General features: G+C 42.9%; 2 protein-coding genes and 1 pseudogene across 5 annotated transcripts in view; 2 read left to right on the top strand and 1 right to left on the bottom strand.

Moving 5' to 3' along the window:
* Positions 1–1,945: 1,945 nt before the first annotated feature.
* Positions 1,946–9,967, bottom strand: Med21 (mediator complex subunit 21). Its single transcript, NM_025315.3, has 4 exons — positions 9,894–9,967; positions 4,267–4,381; positions 3,296–3,396; positions 1,946–2,435 (listed from the first exon to the last, which is right to left on the bottom strand). The coding sequence occupies exons 1-4, from the start codon at positions 9,933–9,935 to the stop codon at positions 2,259–2,261; spliced, it is 435 nt and encodes a 144-aa protein (NP_079591.1). The 5' UTR covers positions 9,936–9,967; the 3' UTR covers positions 1,946–2,258.
* Gm6654 (predicted pseudogene 6654) lies at positions 4,744–5,369 on the top strand (annotated as a pseudogene). The gene has a single exon (NR_038089.1). The product of NR_038089.1 is annotated as a predicted pseudogene 6654 (transcript).
* A 7,973-nt stretch (positions 9,968–17,940) lies between the features above and the next one.
* The window catches only part of Tm7sf3 (transmembrane 7 superfamily member 3), a 32,330-nt gene continuing 30,026 nt past the window's right edge, over positions 17,941–20,244 (top strand). The window contains exon 1 of one of the 3 annotated variants that reach the window (XM_030255567.1): positions 17,941–18,160. Coding sequence is in view for 1 of the 3 variants with exons in the window: in NM_026281.2 (NP_080557.2) it covers positions 18,085–18,160 (76 nt within the window). In the remaining 2 variants the exon portion in view is untranslated. The remainder of the gene's footprint in view (positions 18,161–20,244) is intronic. The other 2 variants (NM_026281.2, XM_030255568.1) reach the window with 2 other exon arrangements.

The raw sequence follows: 20,244 nt of genomic DNA, 5'->3' as shown, positions 1-20,244 counted from the left end.
TTTTTTGGTTTTTCGAGACAGGGTTTCTCTGTGTAGCCTTGGCTGTCCTGGAACTCACTTTGTAGACCAGGCTGTCCTTGAACTCAGAAATCCACCTGCCTCTGCCTCCGGAGTGCAGGGATTAAAGGCATGCACCACCACGCCCGGCTGTCACTTGGCTTCTTAAAAAGTATCTAGTCAGAAGGATGTGTTAAGGGAAACAAGATGCCAGAATATTCTTAGTATACAGAGAAAGGCAGTTCAAGACTCCAGGAGAAAAAAAGAAAAAATAGAAAGTTATAGAAAGTTAGTTACTTATGTACAACTTACCCTATATCCTCTGGAAGGATCCAGAGGACACACTCTCTTTAAAGGTTTTTGAAAAACAAAGATCATCATTGGGATGGGAGAAATGGCTTAACAGTTAGGAGCACTGGCTGCTCTTGCAAAGGACCTGGGTTCAGTTTCCAGTGCCTATTATGGTGGCTTCCAACTATCTGTACAGATTTAATACCCATTTCTAGTCTCTGGGGATACCAGGTACACACATAATATATACAGACATATATGCAGGCAAATACTTACAAATTTAAAAATCATTGTTGAGTGAACAATATTATTTTTAAAAGACCCTAATGGTTGTTGTCAGGAATAATAGTAAAAGATGTTCACTATGAAATGGCTCCTTAAATTCAAGAGCAGTAGGAGATAAGGACCAATGCCCCTCCCCCTTAATAAGGGCAATATTCTGTTGACAGGACTTATAGATTTAATAAAAAAAATGACTGTCATAGAAAGTGTTATAACAAAAAAAAATCAAAAGTTAAAAATTATCTATGCTTAGCCAGTAAGTTGTTATAACTTTTATAACTAGGGCTAGTGCTCCTGAACTTTGAAACAGTATTTTCCAAGAACCATCAGGAGCTTGATTCCAAAGGAAATGATGGGTCAGAATGCTCTGGATATTTTTCTCAAGGGTTCTTCAGAAACATAAGACTCTGGACAACAACAGACAGTGAGATCCAAGAGGAAGATGGGTAATCACAGTTGCTGATGCAAGTATCAGTAAAAACAACTCAAGTAAGATGGAAAAACCATTACTATCACTGCTGTATATACTGACAGGTAGCTTATGTGTATGTATACACACACATACTGATGTATAGTAGAAATACGCTGATTAAATTACAACAGTAAAGGTTTACTTGTTAGTAAGATCAGAAAGAGGGCTGGACACACAACGGTTTAGAGTAGAGCACTTGTTGGTCCTGCAAAGGACCAGGCTTCGATTTCCAGCACCCACAGCCTGGTACAAAACACCACAACTCCAGTTCCAGGGGATCTGATACCTTTCTTCCAACCTCTGAAGGATGGTGCACATTTACAAATGCAGGCAAACATATAAAATGAATAAACCTAATAAAACTTTTTAAATGTCAGAAGTACTTTCAGGTAAGGAGAGAAAAAATTAATAATTCAAGAAATGTAACTCACTATGAATACATATAAATTAAGAATATGGAGGATGTAGGTAAAAACTATTAAAACATGGTTTAGGATGGAAAAACTCTCACAATAACATTAGAATTCCATAGACAGTAAAATCATCTTTGTCAAGGCAAAGGTAGAGATAAACTAGAAGAAGAAAACTTTCCACAGATGAACAGATGACTATTTCTTATTTGTTCTAATTGTTTCTTTAAAAGACTTTCAGAAACTTTTGCTCAAAGTACAAATTTACATGGTGCCACCTCTAAAGAGGCAGGACACCTATCTAAATTGAAATATACCATATCTCTGTCTTTAAGGCTATTTTGATCTGTGGAAGGGCTACAATGATACGATAAAAGTCAGAACTGGGGGAAGTATGGCCCAGTGGCAATGCGCTTACCTAGCATACACAAGATGCACAAGATCTGGGTTCCATCTCTGCACTGCACAAAAAAGGACAAACAAAAACCACATACACAAAACAACAAAGAGCTTTATTGTATATCTGTTTAATTATATCATGAACCTTATTAGTACAGTATCTATCCTGAAAATTCTAGTCAGATAAAAAATGGCATAATGATGTTTGAAGATGAGTCAGTGGCAATTTCAGAGTTTTTTACTTATCAAGAGTGAAAACAGAACACAATGAAAACTAGCTAAAAAAAAAGGCAACACAGTCATAGCATATGATATTCTGTAGCTGTTGGTAGGGCTTACATCTGATGTGCAGCATTCTTAATGCCATTCAAACAGTTCTTTTCTCTGTCACATCTTAGCAGTTGATGCTATGAGTCTGGGAGAGAGTGACTATGGGTAACACTTCTGGTCTTCAGCTGTGACTGTGCAATGTCAGCAAGTGCACTTTGGATCTTCTCCAGAAGCATGTCTCCTCGATAAACAACATCCTCCAGACATGTAGCAGCTTCGTGATTTTCTTCTTCTAGCTTATATAAGCTAGCAGCCTTTGTAAGACATGAATGTTAATATATTCAGAGATAAAATGGACACTAAATATAAGCATTCATTTTTAAATCAGAATGCCTTTCCAACCATTGTGTTTTATCTTTCGTAGCAGGTATTCTATCAACTTAATTTTTTCTGTATGACTTATTAGAAGACTAATTCTCAATGAGAATATATAGGTGTACATGTATGCTCTGCTTGCACTGCTTGAAGACATTGTATTATTCCACATTCAGAATACCAACCTCCACTCACTCTGCTAAACAAAGTTAGCTAGGAGTCGTCTGCCAAAGATGAAATTGTTCAATGTCAACACCACCTTGAACTCACCTTAATAATTTCCTATTTGCTCTAACTGTTTTTGTTTTGTTTTGGTTTGGTTTTTGGTTTTTGGAGACAGGGTTTCTCTGTGTAGCCCTGGCTGTCCTGGAACTCACTTTGTAGACCAGGCTGGCCTCAAACTCAGAAATCCACCTGCCTCTGCCTCCCGAGTGCTGGGACTAAAGGCATGCACCACCACCACCCAGCTGCTCTAATTGTTACAGTCAAAACAATTATCTTTTAAGTCAAAATTGGACAACCTTACAGCACAATCTTCCAGAGGCTGTGCTAGCTCACAGTTAACAAAACTCCCAAGTAAGCCTGAAGTTATAGCTCAGAGACAGAGTATTGACCTAGTATGTGAGATCTTAGATTTGACCACAATAAAATAAAATAAAATGGAATGAAAAGAAAAAACTCACAAAATCAAATAAAGCCTCAAATGCCTCCCATTAAAAATTTAATATTAAATTGAATATCATATCCTCCTTTACTTCAAAGTTCTCTACTACTAGTAATTTTATCAGAAGAGTTTTACCTGTAAAGCAGCTGTAGACTCTTCACTGGGTAAGGAATCTATCAAAACATCAATATCTTTTGCTGTTCGTGCAATCAGTGCTGCAAAAAGCTGAGCATACTCTGAAAAAAAAAAAAACCCATCAAGTTAAGTTATCAGAATCTTACATTTTCATAAATAGAAATTATAAGATTAATAGAGAAAAGCTCAGCTAAGTTTTCTATATAATTCCAATTATGAAAATATAATTTTAGCATGTCAATACTACTTATACATTTACTATTACTTCAAATTGGGAATTAGCATAATATGTCATTTTATTTATTAGGACAACATTTTGGTACATTAAGGAAAGGAATCCAGGGCTGGTGAGATGGCTCAGTGGATAAGAGCACCCGACTGCTCTTCCGAAGGTCCGGAGTTCAAATCCCAGCAACCACATGGTGGCTCACAACCATCTGTAACAAGATCTGACGCCCTCTTCTGGAGTGTCTGAAGACAGCTACAGTGTACTTACATATAATAAATAAATAAATCTTTAAAAAAAAAAAAAAAAAGGAAAGGAATCCATAGATGAGATGTTTTCCTTCTTAAGGTTCTAAAAGCAAAATTCAACTTAACTCATACAAGTTTCATCTAAGGAAGTAACACTCTTTTTTGGACATAAACAGAATTATGAGGCTTATGAATTATACTGGTAAGTCATTCCTGGGCCAATGAATTATCTTTGTAGACAATGGCACTTGCCACCAAGTCTAAAGACCTAAGTTTCATCCCCAGAACCCAAATAATGGAAGGAGGGAATTACTCCAGATCCTTTGACTTCTTGCATGTTTGCTATGGCAGGCACACCCACATATACACCAAATAAATAAATATAAAAAAATCATTTATGGCAAAACTTACAGTAATATACTCTAACTATAGTCATATTTTTACAAAGAAGCTATAAATCGTAGAAGAAAATGTTAGTTAAACTAAGCAGACCTCACCTTCTGTAGGATTGGCTGGTTGATCTTTATTAATTGCTGTTTGAATGTTACTAAAAGAGGCAGGAGGACCACACTGCTGTAATACACCAATGGCATTACAAAACTGATCTGCAAGCTTGAGCAAAAGGAAAAAAGTCAAGGTTACAAAGAGTTTTCAATGAAAGGATTTTATTAAAAATGGCAACAATCTTCTCATAATAATGATCTCTATGCAAACTCCTCAGACAAAGGAAAATGAGCCCATTATTACTAACAATAACAGATTGTGCAGCTAAAACTCTCACTCTTCCAGGGATCTATTTACATCTAGTTTGGATTAAATGGTTTAATCATACAAAGAAACTTAAGTTTGGTTATCAGTCTAGGTAAAATTAAATTTGGTATCAATCTAGCTTAAAGAATCAATACATGAAAGTCAGGCTACGGTGCCAAATGCCTTTAATGCTAGCACCTGAGAGGAAGAGGCAAGCTGATCTCTGAGCTCAAGGCCAGCCAGGGTGTACTACACAATAAAACCAAAGACTTGGCCAAATGATTTGTTCTGAGTGGCTCTAGAGACTGAGCTCTCAAGAAAAGGCTGCTCACAAATAAAACCAGATCTCCATCCCAGCAGATATACAAACTGCAATAGAGACACAGGTGCTGAATGGTTAAGAGCACTGGCTGCGCTCTTTCGAGTCTTGGCTCCAAGATGACCAAAAAAAGAAGAAACAACGGTCGTGCCAAAAAGGGCCGTGGCCATGTGCAGCCCATTCGCTGCACGAACTGTGCCCGGTACGTGCCCAAGGATAAGGCCATCAAGAAGTTTGTCATTCGGAACATTGTAGAAGCCGCTGCTGTCAGGGACATATCTGAAGCAAGCGTCTTCGACGCCTACGTGCTTCCCAAGCTCTATGTCAAGCTGCATTATTGCGTGAGCTGTGCCATCCATAGCAAGGTCGTTAGGAATCGATCCCGAGAAGCCCAGAAGGACCGGACACCCCCACCACGATTCAGACCTGCTGGCGCTGCACCTCGACCTCCACCAAAGCCCATGTAAAGAGGCCGTTTTGTAAGGACAGAAGGAAAACTACCCTGGAAAAATAAAATGGAAGTTGTACTTTAAAAAAAAAAAAAAAAAGAGCACTGGCTGCTTTTGAAGAGACCTGGACTCAACCCCCAGAACCCACATGGCAGCTCACAACTATAACTATAACCTCAGGAGACCTGATGTCCTCTTCTGGCCTCTTCAGACACCAGGCAACCACATGGTACATACGCTTACATGTAGCAAAAACCCCTCATACACATTAAAAAGAAGAAGAAAAAGACTCCTGCAAATCATAACTCAACAGATCCTAAGATACCAAAGAAAAATGACTGTTGCAAGAGTCTGTTCTTTTCTTCTTCAGTGTGGGTTCTAAGTTAGATCTGGTGGCAAGTGTCTTTACTTAACTGAGCTGAGCCACTTTGCCAGCCTCCTAAACCATTTTATATCTTAATTTTATTTATTTATGTGTATGGGTGTTTTGCCTGTGGGTATACATGTGGACCATGAGTATTCAGTGCCCACAGAGGTCATCAGATCATCTGGGACGATATTTTAGATGGTTGTGAATCACTATGTGGATGCTGGGAGCTAAACCAGATCCTCTGAAAGAACAGCCAAGCTCTTAACTGCTGAGCCATTTCTCCAGCCCCATATGCTAATTTTAAAAACTAATACCACCAAACAAATAAAATAAGGGTTAGGTAGGTGTTATGTAAGCACAAGAACACAAATTTGGTTCCCCTGCACGCACAACTGAGACCCTAAATTCTTGCTGGTCAGCTAATCTAGTTGAAAACATGAGCTTTTGGCTCATTGAGAGACCTTGTTATTCATAAATAAATAAATAAATAAGGAAACGTAATCTTAGACAACTCTGGTCTCTACATAAATGTACCCAGGTTAAGTGCACCTGCATATACCACAGACACACACAGACACACATACACGCTTAAAACCACACACAAACACTCATACACAAAGTTGTTTGCATAGCATACATGAAGCCCTGGGTTTGATCCATAGCACTGATGGTGGTAGTAAACACCTGTAATCCCAGGATCGGGAGGCAGGAGGATAAGAATTTCAAGGATACCCTCAGAATTGTGTTTGAGGACAACCTAGGGTACATGAGAACCTGTCTCAATCAAAGAAAAAAACAAACAAGAGTAATCTTCCTTTTGTTTTTGTAAGTATTGAGCTACATATGCCAAAACTTATTCCAAACAAAATAAGTACTCCCCTGCCCCAACCCCCAAAGACAGTGTTTCTCTGTGTAGCCCTGGCTGTTCTGAACTCTGCTCAGGCTGACCAGGCTGGGTTCAACTCAGAGATCCTCCTGTATCTGCCTCCCAGGTGCTGGGATTAAAAGTGTGCATTACCACCACTTGGCTAAAAATAAGAATTTTAAAAGGTAGTCTGAGATTGAGAAAATCTGCTGGCAAATATATCTACCAATGCTAACAACAAAAATGTAACGTACAAAGCGCATGATTTCTTTTCTGTGAACAAAGCAGTTGCCAAGTATAAAGAAATAGTGAGAGGGTTAAGGATACAGCTCAGTTGATAGATGCTAGCCTAGCATACATGATTCTTGTTAAGTATAGTTTGTTTTGTTTTGTTTTGTTTTTCGAGACAGGGTTTTTCTGTGTAGCCCTGGCTGTCCTGGAACTCACTCTGTAGACCTGGCTGGCCTTGAACTCAGAAATCCACCTGCCTCTGCCTCCCAAGTGCTGGGATTAAAGGCGTGCGCCACCACTGCCCGGCATGATTCTTGAATTAGATCCCCAGTACTGAACAAAAATTTAGGAGTAACAGCATATACATGTAACCCAATGATCAGATGGAGGCAAGGAAGAGCAGTTCAAGGTCGCCATCCTCAACTATGTAAGGGAGTTTGAGGCCAGTTTGTACTACATGAAAAACAAAAATTTTTTTAAACTGTAAATTATCAGAAATGTATTCTTCAAGATTCAAGTTGTAACCTTGTTGCTTAAATTTGTTTGTTTTTGGGGCATGATGGATCTCAGCATAAGAGAGGCAGAGACAGAGGCACTCAGATCTGTCAGTTTGAGGCCATCCTGGAGTATGTGGACAGTTCTAGGCCAGCCAGAGTTACATAAGATTCTGCCTCAAAAGAAGCAAAACTAAAAAGCATTGCATTTAAGTAATTTGAGAATATAAGTTCACACCATTCACAAACTAAACATATGTTCTCACTAGTCCTAACCCCTGAAGCCTCATTTAGTATTTCCAATCAATAAACATTTCTATTGTTTTGCTGTCATTATTTCAATGTAAAATTCTGAATTGTCATTGAAAAGCTAACCTGGTTGGCTTTCTAAGTTGCAGTGTTCTATTTAGCAGCACTGTCATAAGAAAGAAAAATATAAATGAAGCTTACTCAATACAGCAGCTAGTGTTCTGTCTTGTAAATTCATTCAAGACCCATTATTAATCTGTTCAAAAATATTTATTGAAAAACCAACTCCATGACAAGTACTGTATATATTATAGAAATGAACATGGAGTTTCCAGATGGCAGAACAAATGTTAATATTGCTCTGTGTTCCAATCTACTTTAGCTCTTAAGAGCTGAAAACAATCCACTGTAACTCCCTAGCCACATATGGGGTTTGTTTGCATCATCTAAAAGTCTCTTGAGTTTATGACATCTTTCTAAGCTCCTAGAATAGTTCTTTGTAAACACATTCCCTGTAGACACAGTAGGCATACATATTAACTCAATTATCAGTACTCCTAAGACTATATCGTATCCTTAACATCCTAACTATAGGACCTACATGAATATGCATACTTAGGAGATGAGCTTCTACACAGCATTATTAAGATTTGTAAAACCAAAAAAATTTAAATTAAAACAAGAAAGACTTGTAAAATTACAAAAGTATTTTCTTGGGAGAGGTTGGCTGGCAGCCCAGGGAATCTTTGCAAAACAGAATGTACCTTGGTGACTTCATCAACATTTAAGAGATAGCCCCTCAACTTTAAAACTACTTTATTTACACAGAATAGACTAGTCTTCCCACTAGTAGATACACAATTTCAATGTACTCTCAAAAATGATGAATTACCAAGAAGCCTTGTTATAACATTCCTGTTTAAAAAACACTGTCCAGAGAACTAGGTATTTAGATTTTTTTTTTCAGCAGGCATATACTGTGTAGGCTCTTCTACATCAAACTACAACCAGAATGACACTAAGAGATTTTAATTACCAATGGAAAACTGTTGCACTATTTTTGTTGTTGTTGTTTTGGTTTGGTTTTTTTTTTTCGAGACAGGGTTTCTCTGTGTAGCCCTGGCTCTCCTGGAACTCACTCTGTAGACCAGGTGGCCTTGAATTCAGAAATCCGCCTGCCTCTGCCTCCCAAGTGCTGGGATTACAGGAATTAAAGATGTGGGTCACCATTCCAGGCTCAGTATTTAGTTTTCCATTCATGTACAATTAAGCCAGAATAACAGCCAGAGGCGACAAAGTTAGAGAAGCTAGCAGTTTTCAGGAGCTTTTGTTGTAGATTTTGATTACTGGGCTGTTTTTTTTTTTTGTTTTTAACGCCAATCTGGTCTCCACAGTGTGCAGGTCAGCCAGAGCTACACAGTGAGACCATCTCAAAACAAAACAAAAATCCCTCTTGTGTACATTCACTGTTCTGTGGTACTGTGCTGTAAGAGCTTCACTCCACCTATAAGAGCCTCTTAGGGAAGATCGTAAAGCAGACTTAAACAAATGCAAAGAAACGGAGAGGCCAGGATCTGGCCTCTTCTAGACGTTACTCTCCAACCATTGGTGCTGGAGTCGCCAAGAGCGGAGGGAGGAGTGAAGGCCTACAGAAAGCAAGGCAAGCTCACGCCCTGGTCACTCATACACCAACCTACAAACACTCAACACTTTGTTGTGGTCTTTTGTGTTTTGTTTTCTGAGATGGGCTATCAAACTGGAGCTCAGGCTGGCCCGGAGCTCGCTGCAATCCTCCTGTCTCAGCCTCAGAGGTGGAATCACAGGAGAAATCCGTTTGGCAGGTTGAAATTGAAACGCGAGGGAGGGATACACACAAAAGTGCTTAGGCGTGTGCTGCCCCACAAAGGAAGTTCTAGAAGCATCCCTGGAACTTGAGTACTCGCTTCCTGGCTACCTGGCCGCAGACCTTGAGTCTCCTCAGGAGAGGCCGTCGTCGGGTCCCCTCCTTATTAGCGGCCACTCGTTCCCTTCCTCAAGTTCGCACCTCACCAGAGGCCCCGGGTCCCATGGCTCTCAGGAGAGACTGGCAGGTCCCACATCCTCTCAGGAGAGACCCCCGGGTCCCACCTCCCTTAGGAGAGACTGGCGGCTCCGACCTCCCCTCAGGACAGGCCCCCGGGTCCCGCCTCCCCTCAGGACAAGCCGCCCGGCCCGGTCTCCCCTCAGGACAGGCCCGTCTCCTCAGACCCCGCCCTGTGGACTACGTGAGACCCAGGCCTCACGGGGTGCGCCGCCCGCGGCGACCTCAATCTGCGCGCTCCCCGGGGCCTTGCCTCGCCCCTTCCTCCTCTCTCCGCGTCAGGAAAGCAAGGCTGGCGAGCAGAGGAAAGCCCTCACCGAGTTCACAGCGTCCTGCAGCTGAGTGAGTCTATCCGCCATGTTCACCACGCACGCAAGGGTGCGCAAAAGCTGCTAGAGCGCGAGCGATTGGCCAATTTATGACGCCTCCGGACCAATCACAGGCCTTCCTCCTTGAGGGGCGTGGTTAAGGAAGCATGCTGCCGGGGAGGGGCGGGGCCAGCCTGCGGGCCTGCTGACGTCAGGCGGGTGGGATCCAGGGCTGGTGTGGGGGAGGAGGGACGCGTGCAGGCTGAGCTGCTACGGGTTCGCGTTTACGCTGGACCGAGCCTGTGAAGGGAAGGTGCTTCCTCCATTCTGTCTGTTAGCTCTGACGAGGCTATGCCTCACGGTGTAGTCCTGGCTGGCCTGGAATGTGTTTTGTTTGTGAGGGGTTTTGTTTTTGTTCGTTCGTTTCTTTGTTTTGTTTATCTGGAACACTTGTTTTCCTTTGCTTTTACTTTGCAGGTATACCACAAAGCATACTCGCAGCCCGCCATTCACAACATTTAAATTCGAGAAATTAACATTCTCCAGGAAATCAAAATGGCTAGAAAAGGGTGGCTAATTAGTTTGGGGCAGGAGGTGCTTACCCAACTGGAGACTAGATTAGTGCTTTAATTCTGAGTGGGAGTGCCTGGGGGAAATGGAAAGCATTAAACAGCTCTGTGATGAGGAACGGGTGATAAGTAAAGTGAAAAGGAGGAAGAAGAGCATTTGAAGGTAGGAGGTGCAAACTCTGTAGACCAGGCTGGCCTCGAACGCAGAAATCTGCCTGCCTCTGCCTTCCAAGTGCTGGGATTAAAGGTGTGCGCCACCACGCCCGGTCTAGGCAGGTTCGATCTTAAGAAAGATCAGCTTCAGAATGTAAATTTAGAACTGGGGCTTCCTGACAGTTTTCCGTGTGAAGGGTGATAGCAGAAAGGTCATTTCTGTTAGCCTGGGGATATTCTGATGGGAAGTGAGTCCTGAATCTGCAAATACCTGGTTTGTGGAACTCAGACAAACTGTTTATCATAGTTTCCAAGATGATCATTTCTGGAGTTGGAGGTGGGTGGGTATGTGAGCCTGTTTTTTGTTGCTACAACTGAATAGCACAGACAAGCAATTACAAAGAACGTTTACTCCCTACAGTGTTCTGGAGGCTGGGAAGTCCACTATCAAGGTGGACTGTCATCGTGAGAGAGCCTTCTTGGTGAATCCTAACAGAGGAGGACATAACAGATGAGGAGGTTGGGAGGTATCCACCAGAGAAGACTCCTCAGATGTGGTTTAAGCCAACAGATAGTCATGATTAGCCAGCCATCGACTATACTGGGTATTCAGGATCCCAGCCTTCCTCAGGGTGAACTTTCTAGCACAAAATTCGTATCTTGAGTTGACATGACTCAGTTAACAAAAATAGTTGGGTAGAAGTGTAACTACAGAAACCAAAAAGCAAGGTTAGTACATTTACAGACTTTCCCAGAACTATGGACTTTGATATGGACTTTTATTTTCGTTTTGGCAGGTGGTGCTGCCTACATCCTCAGTTTTATGATACTTCATCGTAGAGTAAGTTGTGCTAAAATCCGGGCCTGTTACAAGGCAGGGCAAGAGAGCACACGTCAATCACATTATAGCCCATCAACATGAATGGGCCCTTAAGGGGACCTGAAGATCCCAGTCACTTTCCAAAGGTCTCAAATCCTAGTAACACATGACTTTGGGATTTAAAATTCTAGTAGATGGAATGGCATTTTGAAATCGAGGAAATAATTTTGAGGATCTCAGCTTCTGGGATATTTTTTCCCACTCGTCTATAGGAAGTTCCACTTGTGTTTCACATCTGTCTTCATTTCCACCAACAGTGTACTTTACCACTGTGGTCAAACTGGGAACCTCCACAGGTCTTGCACTTCCTCTTACAAATGAAATTGACAGTTAGGTTTGGTAGCACTTGCCTTTAATCCCGGTACTTGTATCTCTGAGTTTGAGACTAGCCTATTCTATACATCACGTTCCAGGGCAGCCAGAGCTACATAGTGAGACCATGTCTAAAAAAACCCCAAAAATCTGGATGGGTTAGTGCACATCTTGCACACAGACATACACACAGACAAAACTCCCCTATATAAAATAAATTTAAAAAATTTCTCTACACAAAAGCAAAAAAATAAAAGAGCAGACAGAAAAGAATGAAAACATTTTAAAATTATTTATTGTGTGTGTGCATTATGTTTGTGTGTGTGATATGTATGTGTGTATATGTCACAACGTGCATGTGAAGGTCGTAGAACATTGTAGAATTGTTCTCTATTATAGGTGAGTCTTAGGGATTGGACTTGGGTTGTCAGGCTTGTTCTGCAAACACCTTTACATGCTGAGCACCCGTGCCATCTTGGTTAAACACTTCTGAAAGAACACTTAAAACAGATGGTTACTGATAGGCTGCAACTTATCCCACTTGGTAAAGAGTCTGAGGTTGCCAGCCCCATAGAAGAGAGCTGCCTGAAGTACAGGAGCCACCTCAAGACATCCTATGCTGCAATGGGGCCTCCTCAAGACAACCCATGCTGCAATGGGGCCTCCTCAAGACATCCCATGCTGCAATGGGGCCTCCTCAAGACATCCCATGCTGCAATGGGGCCTCCTCAAGACAACCCATGCTGCAATGGGGCCACCTCAAGACATCCCATGCTGCAATGGGGCCTCCTCAAGACAACCCATGCTGCAATGGGGTCACCTCAAGACAACCCATGCTGCAATCCCAAGATTCTTAGCCAAAATTTACTCATGTCCCTGAGCCTTCTGCCAGGTCCACCTACTTCAGCCAAAGCCCCCAACCACTGGACTTATCTGTGGACTGTTTGAAGAGTCCTGTTAAAGCAATGAGTCTGTGTTAGCTTTTTGATAGTGTAGTATGACTTGAGATAATCAACCAGTCAACAAAAGATATCTTACTAGTGCCTTTGGAGGCTGTCGCCTGTTATTGATTAGCCTTGTTACATTAGGTCAGCACCAGCAGATCATATGGTGGAACTCAGTTTATGACCAGGACAAACAAGGAGAGAGACGAGAGGCCAGAACTCCATTATCCCTTCAAGGGTCACCCCAGTCACATAAGGTGGTCTCTCCTAGAATATACCTCTTAAAGTTTTGGTTACCTTCCAGTAGTAACATTTGGGAACAAGTCTGTAGAATGTGGGCCTAATATCCAAAGTGTAGTCAGAGCCTTTCCTCCAGACAAGTCTCAAATGTTTGCATACATTTTTGTTTGCTTGTTTGTCTTCTGAAACAGGGTTTTCTCTTTGTAGCCCTGGCTGTCCTGGAACCTGCTCTGTAGACCAAGCTATCCTAGACCCTAGAGATCCTCCTGCCTCTGCCTCCCAAGTGTTGGGATTAAAGGCATATACCACCACTGTCTGGCCAAATGTTTGCATACATTTTTAAATGGAAATAATTAGCTTCCTGAAGCTGTGGAGATCTCTGAGGCTGAACAGACAACCTAGCCAAATGGATGAGCCCCAGATCCGTGGGGGACTACATCCTAAACAATAAAAACAAAACAAAAAAACGGCTGGATGGGTGATGGCACATGCCTTTAATACCAGCACTTGGGAGGCAGAAGCAGGCAGAGCTCTGTGAGTTTGAGGCCAGCCTGGCCTACAGAGCGAGTTCCAGGACAGCCAAGGCTACATACAGAAACCCTGTCTTGAAAAAACAAAAACAAATTAAAAACCAACAGAGATTCCCGAGGAACAACACCAAGATTCACCACCAGCTTTAATGCACATGTGCACCTACACACACTGGCACATGTGCACCTACACACACGGGCACATGTGCACATACACACATGGGCACATGTGCACCTACACACACAAGCACTCACAGTTTTAAAAACAAACATTCTTATACAAGGACATGAGCCCATACACTGTTCCCCTCAGAGTGACACTTCAGTCACCACTTTTTATTAACCGTTTTGGCCACGGACTACTGTTTCAAAATGCCTGATGTAACTTTCCTAATTTTGTCTCTACTAACTTCCCCTTGCCTCGGCCGCCTTTTGGACTAAGCTCTGAGTTTAGCACAGCTCATGCAGAGTTCTGTTCCTGTGACTATGCTCTGTTCTTCACAAAGAAACAGCAGTCTTTTCAGAACCTCTGGGTCTTGTTTAGACAGACAATGCATTTTTATAATCAAGCATTAAAAATCATGTGTATCTCTTAAAATCATATTTTCTTATTCAATAGACACAAATCCTACATATAGCATTTTAATATAGAAATGTGCAGAGAAATGCCATCAATTCAGTCACTTGTTAGTATTTTAAATATTGGTTACATATGATAGCTATACATACATACTTGAATCCTATCTTTCTGTGAATTTAACCATAAATGCATATTTTTAAAGGATGTGTACATTGCTTCACAATTGCCCTTTCCTAAACCTTTCAAATGAGTCAGTTACTTTCTGAAACATTACCAAGGGCAGCACAGGACTCTACTAGATGGCTATTCGCTGTTATCAGGTTAGGGCCTAAAGTCAGACACGTGTCTTTTGTTACAGACAACAGCTTGAACATTTCTTGACACTGATTTAAAATTTCATTTTTACATTTTATTTACTTACTTATTTATTTTTTTATGTGCGTGTGTGTTGGGGGTACACACCACAGAAGAAGTCAGAGGCAACCTGACTTCTACCACATGGGCCCCAGGAATGAAGCAGACGTCATCAGGTGTGGCAATGTGTGCCTTTACCACTGAGCCATTTTACCCACCCAATTTTTGAAGCTAATTTGTTGTTGTTTTCAAGATAGGGTTTCTCTGTGTAGCCTTGGCTGTCCTATAAATCACTCTGTAGACCAGGCTGTCCTGGAATTCACAGAGATCCTCCTGCTTCTGCCTCCTATGTGCTGGTAAAGACATGTACCACCATGGTCCAGCTTATGCTAATTTTGCTATCTAGTTATATACTTAAAATGGAATTATTACACCAAAATTATATAAATAAAGGGTTGTTTTGGTCAAGGGGCAGTGATTGAGGAAAAGATTTTTTATACAATATGCTTAAAAGAATTGTACAGTTTACTTACATTAGAACACTGCCTTGTTTGTGTTTGCCTGAGATACAGTCTGACTATTTAACCCAGACTGGCTTTGACCTCATGGCAATCCTCCTGTATCTACCTTCTCATTGCTAGAATTAGAGGCATGAGCCCCCAAGCCTGATGTGTGTATTTGGTTTTTTTTTGTTTGTTTATTAATAAGATTTTTCTCACTTGTGGTGAGCCCCCTACTGTGCTTTGTGGATGTCTGCCTTTGGATTCACTTTTTCTGATTGTCAGCTGTGGGTTGTTTGCTTTCTAATGTTGACAGAATTGTCTATGCAGCCAGTTCTGCCTATCCTTTTCTCTATGGGCTCTTCCTTTCCTTTTTGCTTAGCAATTTCTTCCTGAATTTCTTTTATAAAAAAACTCGTTTTTGTTATTTTAATTATATAGTGGGAGGGGCACGCACACATGAGTGGCTCAGCTATTAAGAGTACTGGTAGCGGGCTGGTGAGATGGCTCAGTGGGTAAGAGCACCCGACTGCTCTTCCAGAGTTCAAATCCCAGCAACCACATGGTGGCTCACAACCATCCGTAACGAGATCTGACTCCCTCTTCTGGAGTGTCTGAAGACAGCTACAATGTACTTCCATATAATAAATAAATAAATCTTTAAAAAAAAAAAAAGAGAGTACTGGTAGCTCTTGCAGAGGACCTGGGTTCAATTCCCAGCACTCACAGCTCACCACCATCTGTAACTCCAATTCCAAGGGATTCAAAGCTCCCTTTCTGGCCTCCTCGGGCATTGTATGCACCTGGTGCACTAATACTTATTCAGAAAAACACCTTCATACATGAACCTAAAAATCAAACACAGAAAAAAAAAAAAAAAAAGCAAGGCAGCCGTCCCAGACAAGTCCATAATGGGCCCCGTGATCCTGGAGTGCTCTTCTGTTGCGTGGGCTGGCGGCTCTTCAACAGCACACAGATAGGAGATTTGAGAAGTAGACTGAGGCTGTGAGTTTTCAAGGATATTTTTGCTTAGAAGAGAGAAAAAAATTTTTCCCCATGGGTCTCAGCAAACACTTCAAAAGCAGACCTAAGGTCAGCTGTAGTAGCTTAGACAGTTGCGGCAGGAGGCAACAATCTTCCAATGTTGTTCTAAACAAACAAACAAACAAAACCCAAGCACTGAATTCCTTTATTTATTATTTTATTTTATTTTATTTTATTTTATCTTATTTTATTTGCAAAGGGCTCTTAAGCACAAACAGGGGTTCTTTGCAGCAGGAGGTTGAGGCCAGCCTGGGCTACATAGTGAATTCTAGGCTATCCTAGGCTACCAATGAAAGGCCCAAGACCGTGTCTCACAAAACCAAAATAAGTAATAATAATTAAAACAATAAAGAAGCACAAGGAATGTAGCTGATACTTGAGAGAAGCAGGCATGTGTTTAATGTGTGTGATATGACGACTTGGGATGTTTGGTTTAATGTGTGTGATATGACGACGTGGGATGTTTGTATTCCTCTGTTACCCTTACCTGGAAATCATGGATACCTTCATGCTGACTTTCAGAGCACACCCATGCTGCAGACACAAGGATACTTTAAGTCAGCTGTTCTCAACCTGTGGGTCTCAAAACCCTGGGGGGGGGGATCATTTCACAGGGGTCACCTAAGTCCATGGAAAACACAGACATTTATGACATAGCAATAACAAAATTATAGTTATAAAGTAGCAACAAAAATAATTTTTTGGTTTGGGGTCACCATAACACGAGCTGTATTAAAGGGCTGCAGTATTAGGAAGGTTGAGAACCACTGCTGTAAGTGGTGTTGCATAGGAATGACTCCAGCACTGTCCATTATGTTAATTTGTTTACTGATTTTATCATTACTATTTTTCAACAGTCTCACTATGTATGGAGTCTGTGTTCTCCTGTTCTTGGCAAGCTTCCTACCTCAGCCTCCGAAGTGCTGGAAAAACAAGCACCAGACATCCTGCCTTTTCCATTTAAAATGTTATCAATTTATTTTAAAATAGGTTTAGGTTACAGGAAAAATTGCAAAATTTCTCATACATTTTACATCCGTTTCTATCATGGCTGTCATTGGTATCCTACATTGAGACATATCTCAGTGAAAAGAGTGCGACAGGTTATATTATTAACTCAAGTTTGTGTTATGCTTGTTTTTTTTTTTTTTTTTAAGTTTTCCCCAGTCCCCTTTTCATAAGTGCCTTTTAAGATACTAAGAATCCTATTTGTGGCTTGGGGCACCTCACTGTGCCTCAATATCTCAATAAAATATGAAATTCATTAGTGGTGGCACAAGTTTATCTTCCCAGCCCTTGGGAGGAAGTAGCGAGAGGTCAGAAGTTCAAGGTCATCTCTACTGCATAGCAGCTGGAGGTCACTCTGGATTGTGAGAGACCTAGTCTTAGGAGGGAGAGAGAGAGAGAGAGAGAGACAGAGAGAGAGAGAGAGAGAGAGAGAGAGAGAGAGAGAGAGAGAGAGAGAGAGAGAGAGAGAGAGAGAGAGAGAGAGAGAGAGAGAGAGAGAGAGAGAGAGAGAGTTATTTTGCACAATTAGAATGACAAAAAGTAGCTGGGTGGTGGTGGTGCATGCCTTTAGTACCAGCAGAGGCAGGCGATTTCTGAGTTCAAGGGCAGCCTAGTCTACAGAGTGAATTCCAGAACAGCTGGGGCTACACAGAAAAACCCTATCTTGAAAAAAAACAAGGAATAAAAGGAAAAGAAAAAAGAAAGACAGAAAGAGGAAGAAGAAAAGAGAAAGAAGAAAAAAGGAAGGAAGGAAGGAAGGAAGGAAGGAAGGAAGGAAGGAAGGAAGGAAGGAAGGAAGGAAGGAAGGAAGGAAAGAAGAAGAGAGAAAGGAAAGACACAAAAGCAAGAACTCGTCCCGGCTTGCCCCGTGAGCCCGGGGAGCCCAGAAGCCCCGGCAGGAGGCGCGCGCCCGCAAGGGCCGGCCGGGGACGCGCGCGGCTGTCGTGCCGGAAGCGCGCGCCCGGCGGGGCTGGGGCGGCAGGTGCACGCGCGGGGCCGGCGCGCTAAAGCGATGCGCGCGGGCGCTCCGGGGTAGCAAGCGACCTGGCCTGCGCGCCCCTGGCCCGCGCGCCCCGGCCCGCAGCGATGTGGCGGCTGCGCCTGCTGGTCCTAGCGGTGCTGGCGGCGGGCAGCGCCGAGGCCCAGGCGAACTCCAGCGACGGTGAGCTTCCCGAACTTGCCTCCGCTCCTGCAGCAGGGCCGCAGGCTGCCCGGCTCTGTGCAGCCCTCCCCGGTTGCAGATGCGCGTCAGGCCGCGGGTTCGGGACCGTGTCCATCCTGCCAGCGCCTGGTTTGGGCTGGGAACCGGGAAGAGATAAGTAGCCCCCTTTGAGGCATTCTTCCCGGCAGGGAGCAGCCATGTTTGTGGTTTTAATTGGACGCATTGAAACGGCCTTTTAAACTGAATTTCGGGGAGGACGCCTGTAAGCGCAGCACCCCTGAGGCTGCGACAGGAGGATTATGTGTTCGAGACCGCCCGGAGAGTGAGCGTCAGGCCCAAACTAAAACCAAACCGAACCCGTCGGCTACCGGTAGCAAAGTCCATCGAGGAACTAAGGCGTTCCACGCAGTAGCTGACTTTGATACTCCGAAATCTAGTTGCTTTTTTAACTGGGTGACGATTTGCAGTTTGAGAGGAAAAATGAGCCAGTGATGGGACGTGAAATCCTAGGTCTTGTGCTGAGAGAGAGGGGTTTAGCGACTGTTGGGCAGGAGCGGGGGCGTTAATGGGAAGCATGAAAAGCACTAATTGTGCCACGCTGGTGGTCACGTGTTGTTTCTGGCTGCGTTAAGTACATTCCTTGTTTTGAGCTCTAGACAAGTAGCAAATACAATAGTCTTCTGAGTGATGGGATCATTTCTCCTAATGTTTATCTGTGAAAAGCCAGGGATAGTACCGCACTTTAGGATCTTCGAGTACAACTAAGGCCAGTACTGAAAAGTACAAATATTTGTGTGTTAAGTGTATACACACACACACACACACACACACACACACACACACACACACACACACACACACCTATTTTCTTGAAGAAAACTCTGGCTTACAGCAGAGAGGAAGCATTGGCCTCTGGCCCTGGCTGAATGCTAGGTCCGTTTCACAGCCTGAGTACTCTAATCCTCAACGCCCCAGGAGCTAGCAATCAATCCAACCCTCTGGAGGCTCCAAATGCTCGTTTGCTACAAACGTAGCAACACCTGGTGTGTTGCCCTGCAAGTTGCATGACCCCTGCACTTCAGCAAAGCCACTTTCTGAGAGGAATATCTTGCCCCCGGGCTGGGGATGTAGCTGAGTTGGTAGAGTGTTCGCCTAGCATTTAAGCAGGCCTGGTGCCCTTCCTGAGCATGGCATGGACTGGGTGTGGTGGTACAGGCCTAGACCCCAGCATTTAGAACGTGGAGAATCCAGAGTGCAGAATCAGATTCAACTATATAAGGATTCGGAGGCCAGCCTGGACTACGTGAGACCCTATCTCAAAAAAAAACCAAAAAAACAAAAACAAAAATCAAACAAACAAAAAACCCCCAAACCTTTCACAGCATAATGCTGTGTTATATTTAATCTGCGAGTGCGTATCTTCGGAACATCCTTCTGAAGGTGGGAGAGAGGAAGGGTTGAGCTTGGGGTTGATTTGGAAAGCTCCTGTGTCTGGAGGCCTGGGAGCCAGAGCTTTTATTTCCAGTTTGGAGTTTCAGTACTTAATATCCGGAAACTTTTCACAGAAAGAGAAGCACTTAGTTGAGGATTGGGGTTTTCCTTACCTTGTCTCACCTCTGATTACGGCACGGCACTGCTGCCTTCCTGTGTGCTGTTCTTTCTGTTTTAAGTTAGTATTATTGTGTGCAGGAGAGGGATAGAACTGAGACACTCAACAGCTGTGTGATTAAAAGCTGATATTCCCCATCTGGCTGGTGAAAGGCAGCATGGACATTACAGACAGTCGAAGGGTGAGCCTCCCGTGGATGGCGGAGCTGGGGTTATGGTACAGGTGACAGCAGCTGTACCTCTTGCCCTGAGTGTTTGGACTGAGAATTAGTCCACTTAGGAGGGATGCACTTTGTCGCTGCTCCTAAAGTTGGCTGCTGTGTCAGACAATGGAGGGAAGTCTAAGGTGCCTTTTAGTAACGCAGTCGACGAGGGAGTTAGTTGGGTGGTTTTAAGATACGGATCTGATTGGGAAAGAGGAGAAGATGAGGAGTGGAAGGTCTTCTAGAATGGAGTTAGTGGAAGGAAAAAGAGAC

The sequence above is a fragment of the Mus musculus genome, chromosome 6, assembly GCF_000001635.26.
Source record: "Mus musculus strain C57BL/6J chromosome 6, GRCm38.p6 C57BL/6J".
Classification (NCBI taxonomy): domain Eukaryota; kingdom Metazoa; phylum Chordata; class Mammalia; order Rodentia; family Muridae; genus Mus; species Mus musculus.
The sequence above is the reverse complement of the archived record's forward strand: the minus strand, read 5'-3'. Positions and strand labels throughout refer to the sequence as shown.

What these genes read in the sequence shown, in the direction of transcription:
- Med21 (NM_025315.3), bottom strand. Translation starts at nt 9,935, where the DNA reads ATGGCGGATAGACTCACTCAGCTGCAGGACGCTGTGAACTCG. An exon ending in TGCAGGACGCTGTGAACTCG is followed by an intron (nt 4,382 to 9,893) that starts GTGAGGGCTTTC and finishes CTTTTGCTCAAG; the next exon opens with CTTGCAGATCAGTTTTGTAA. An exon ending in ACCAGCCAATCCTACAGAAG is followed by an intron (nt 3,397 to 4,266) that starts GTGAGGTCTGCT and finishes TTTTTTTTTCAG; the next exon opens with AGTATGCTCAGCTTTTTGCA.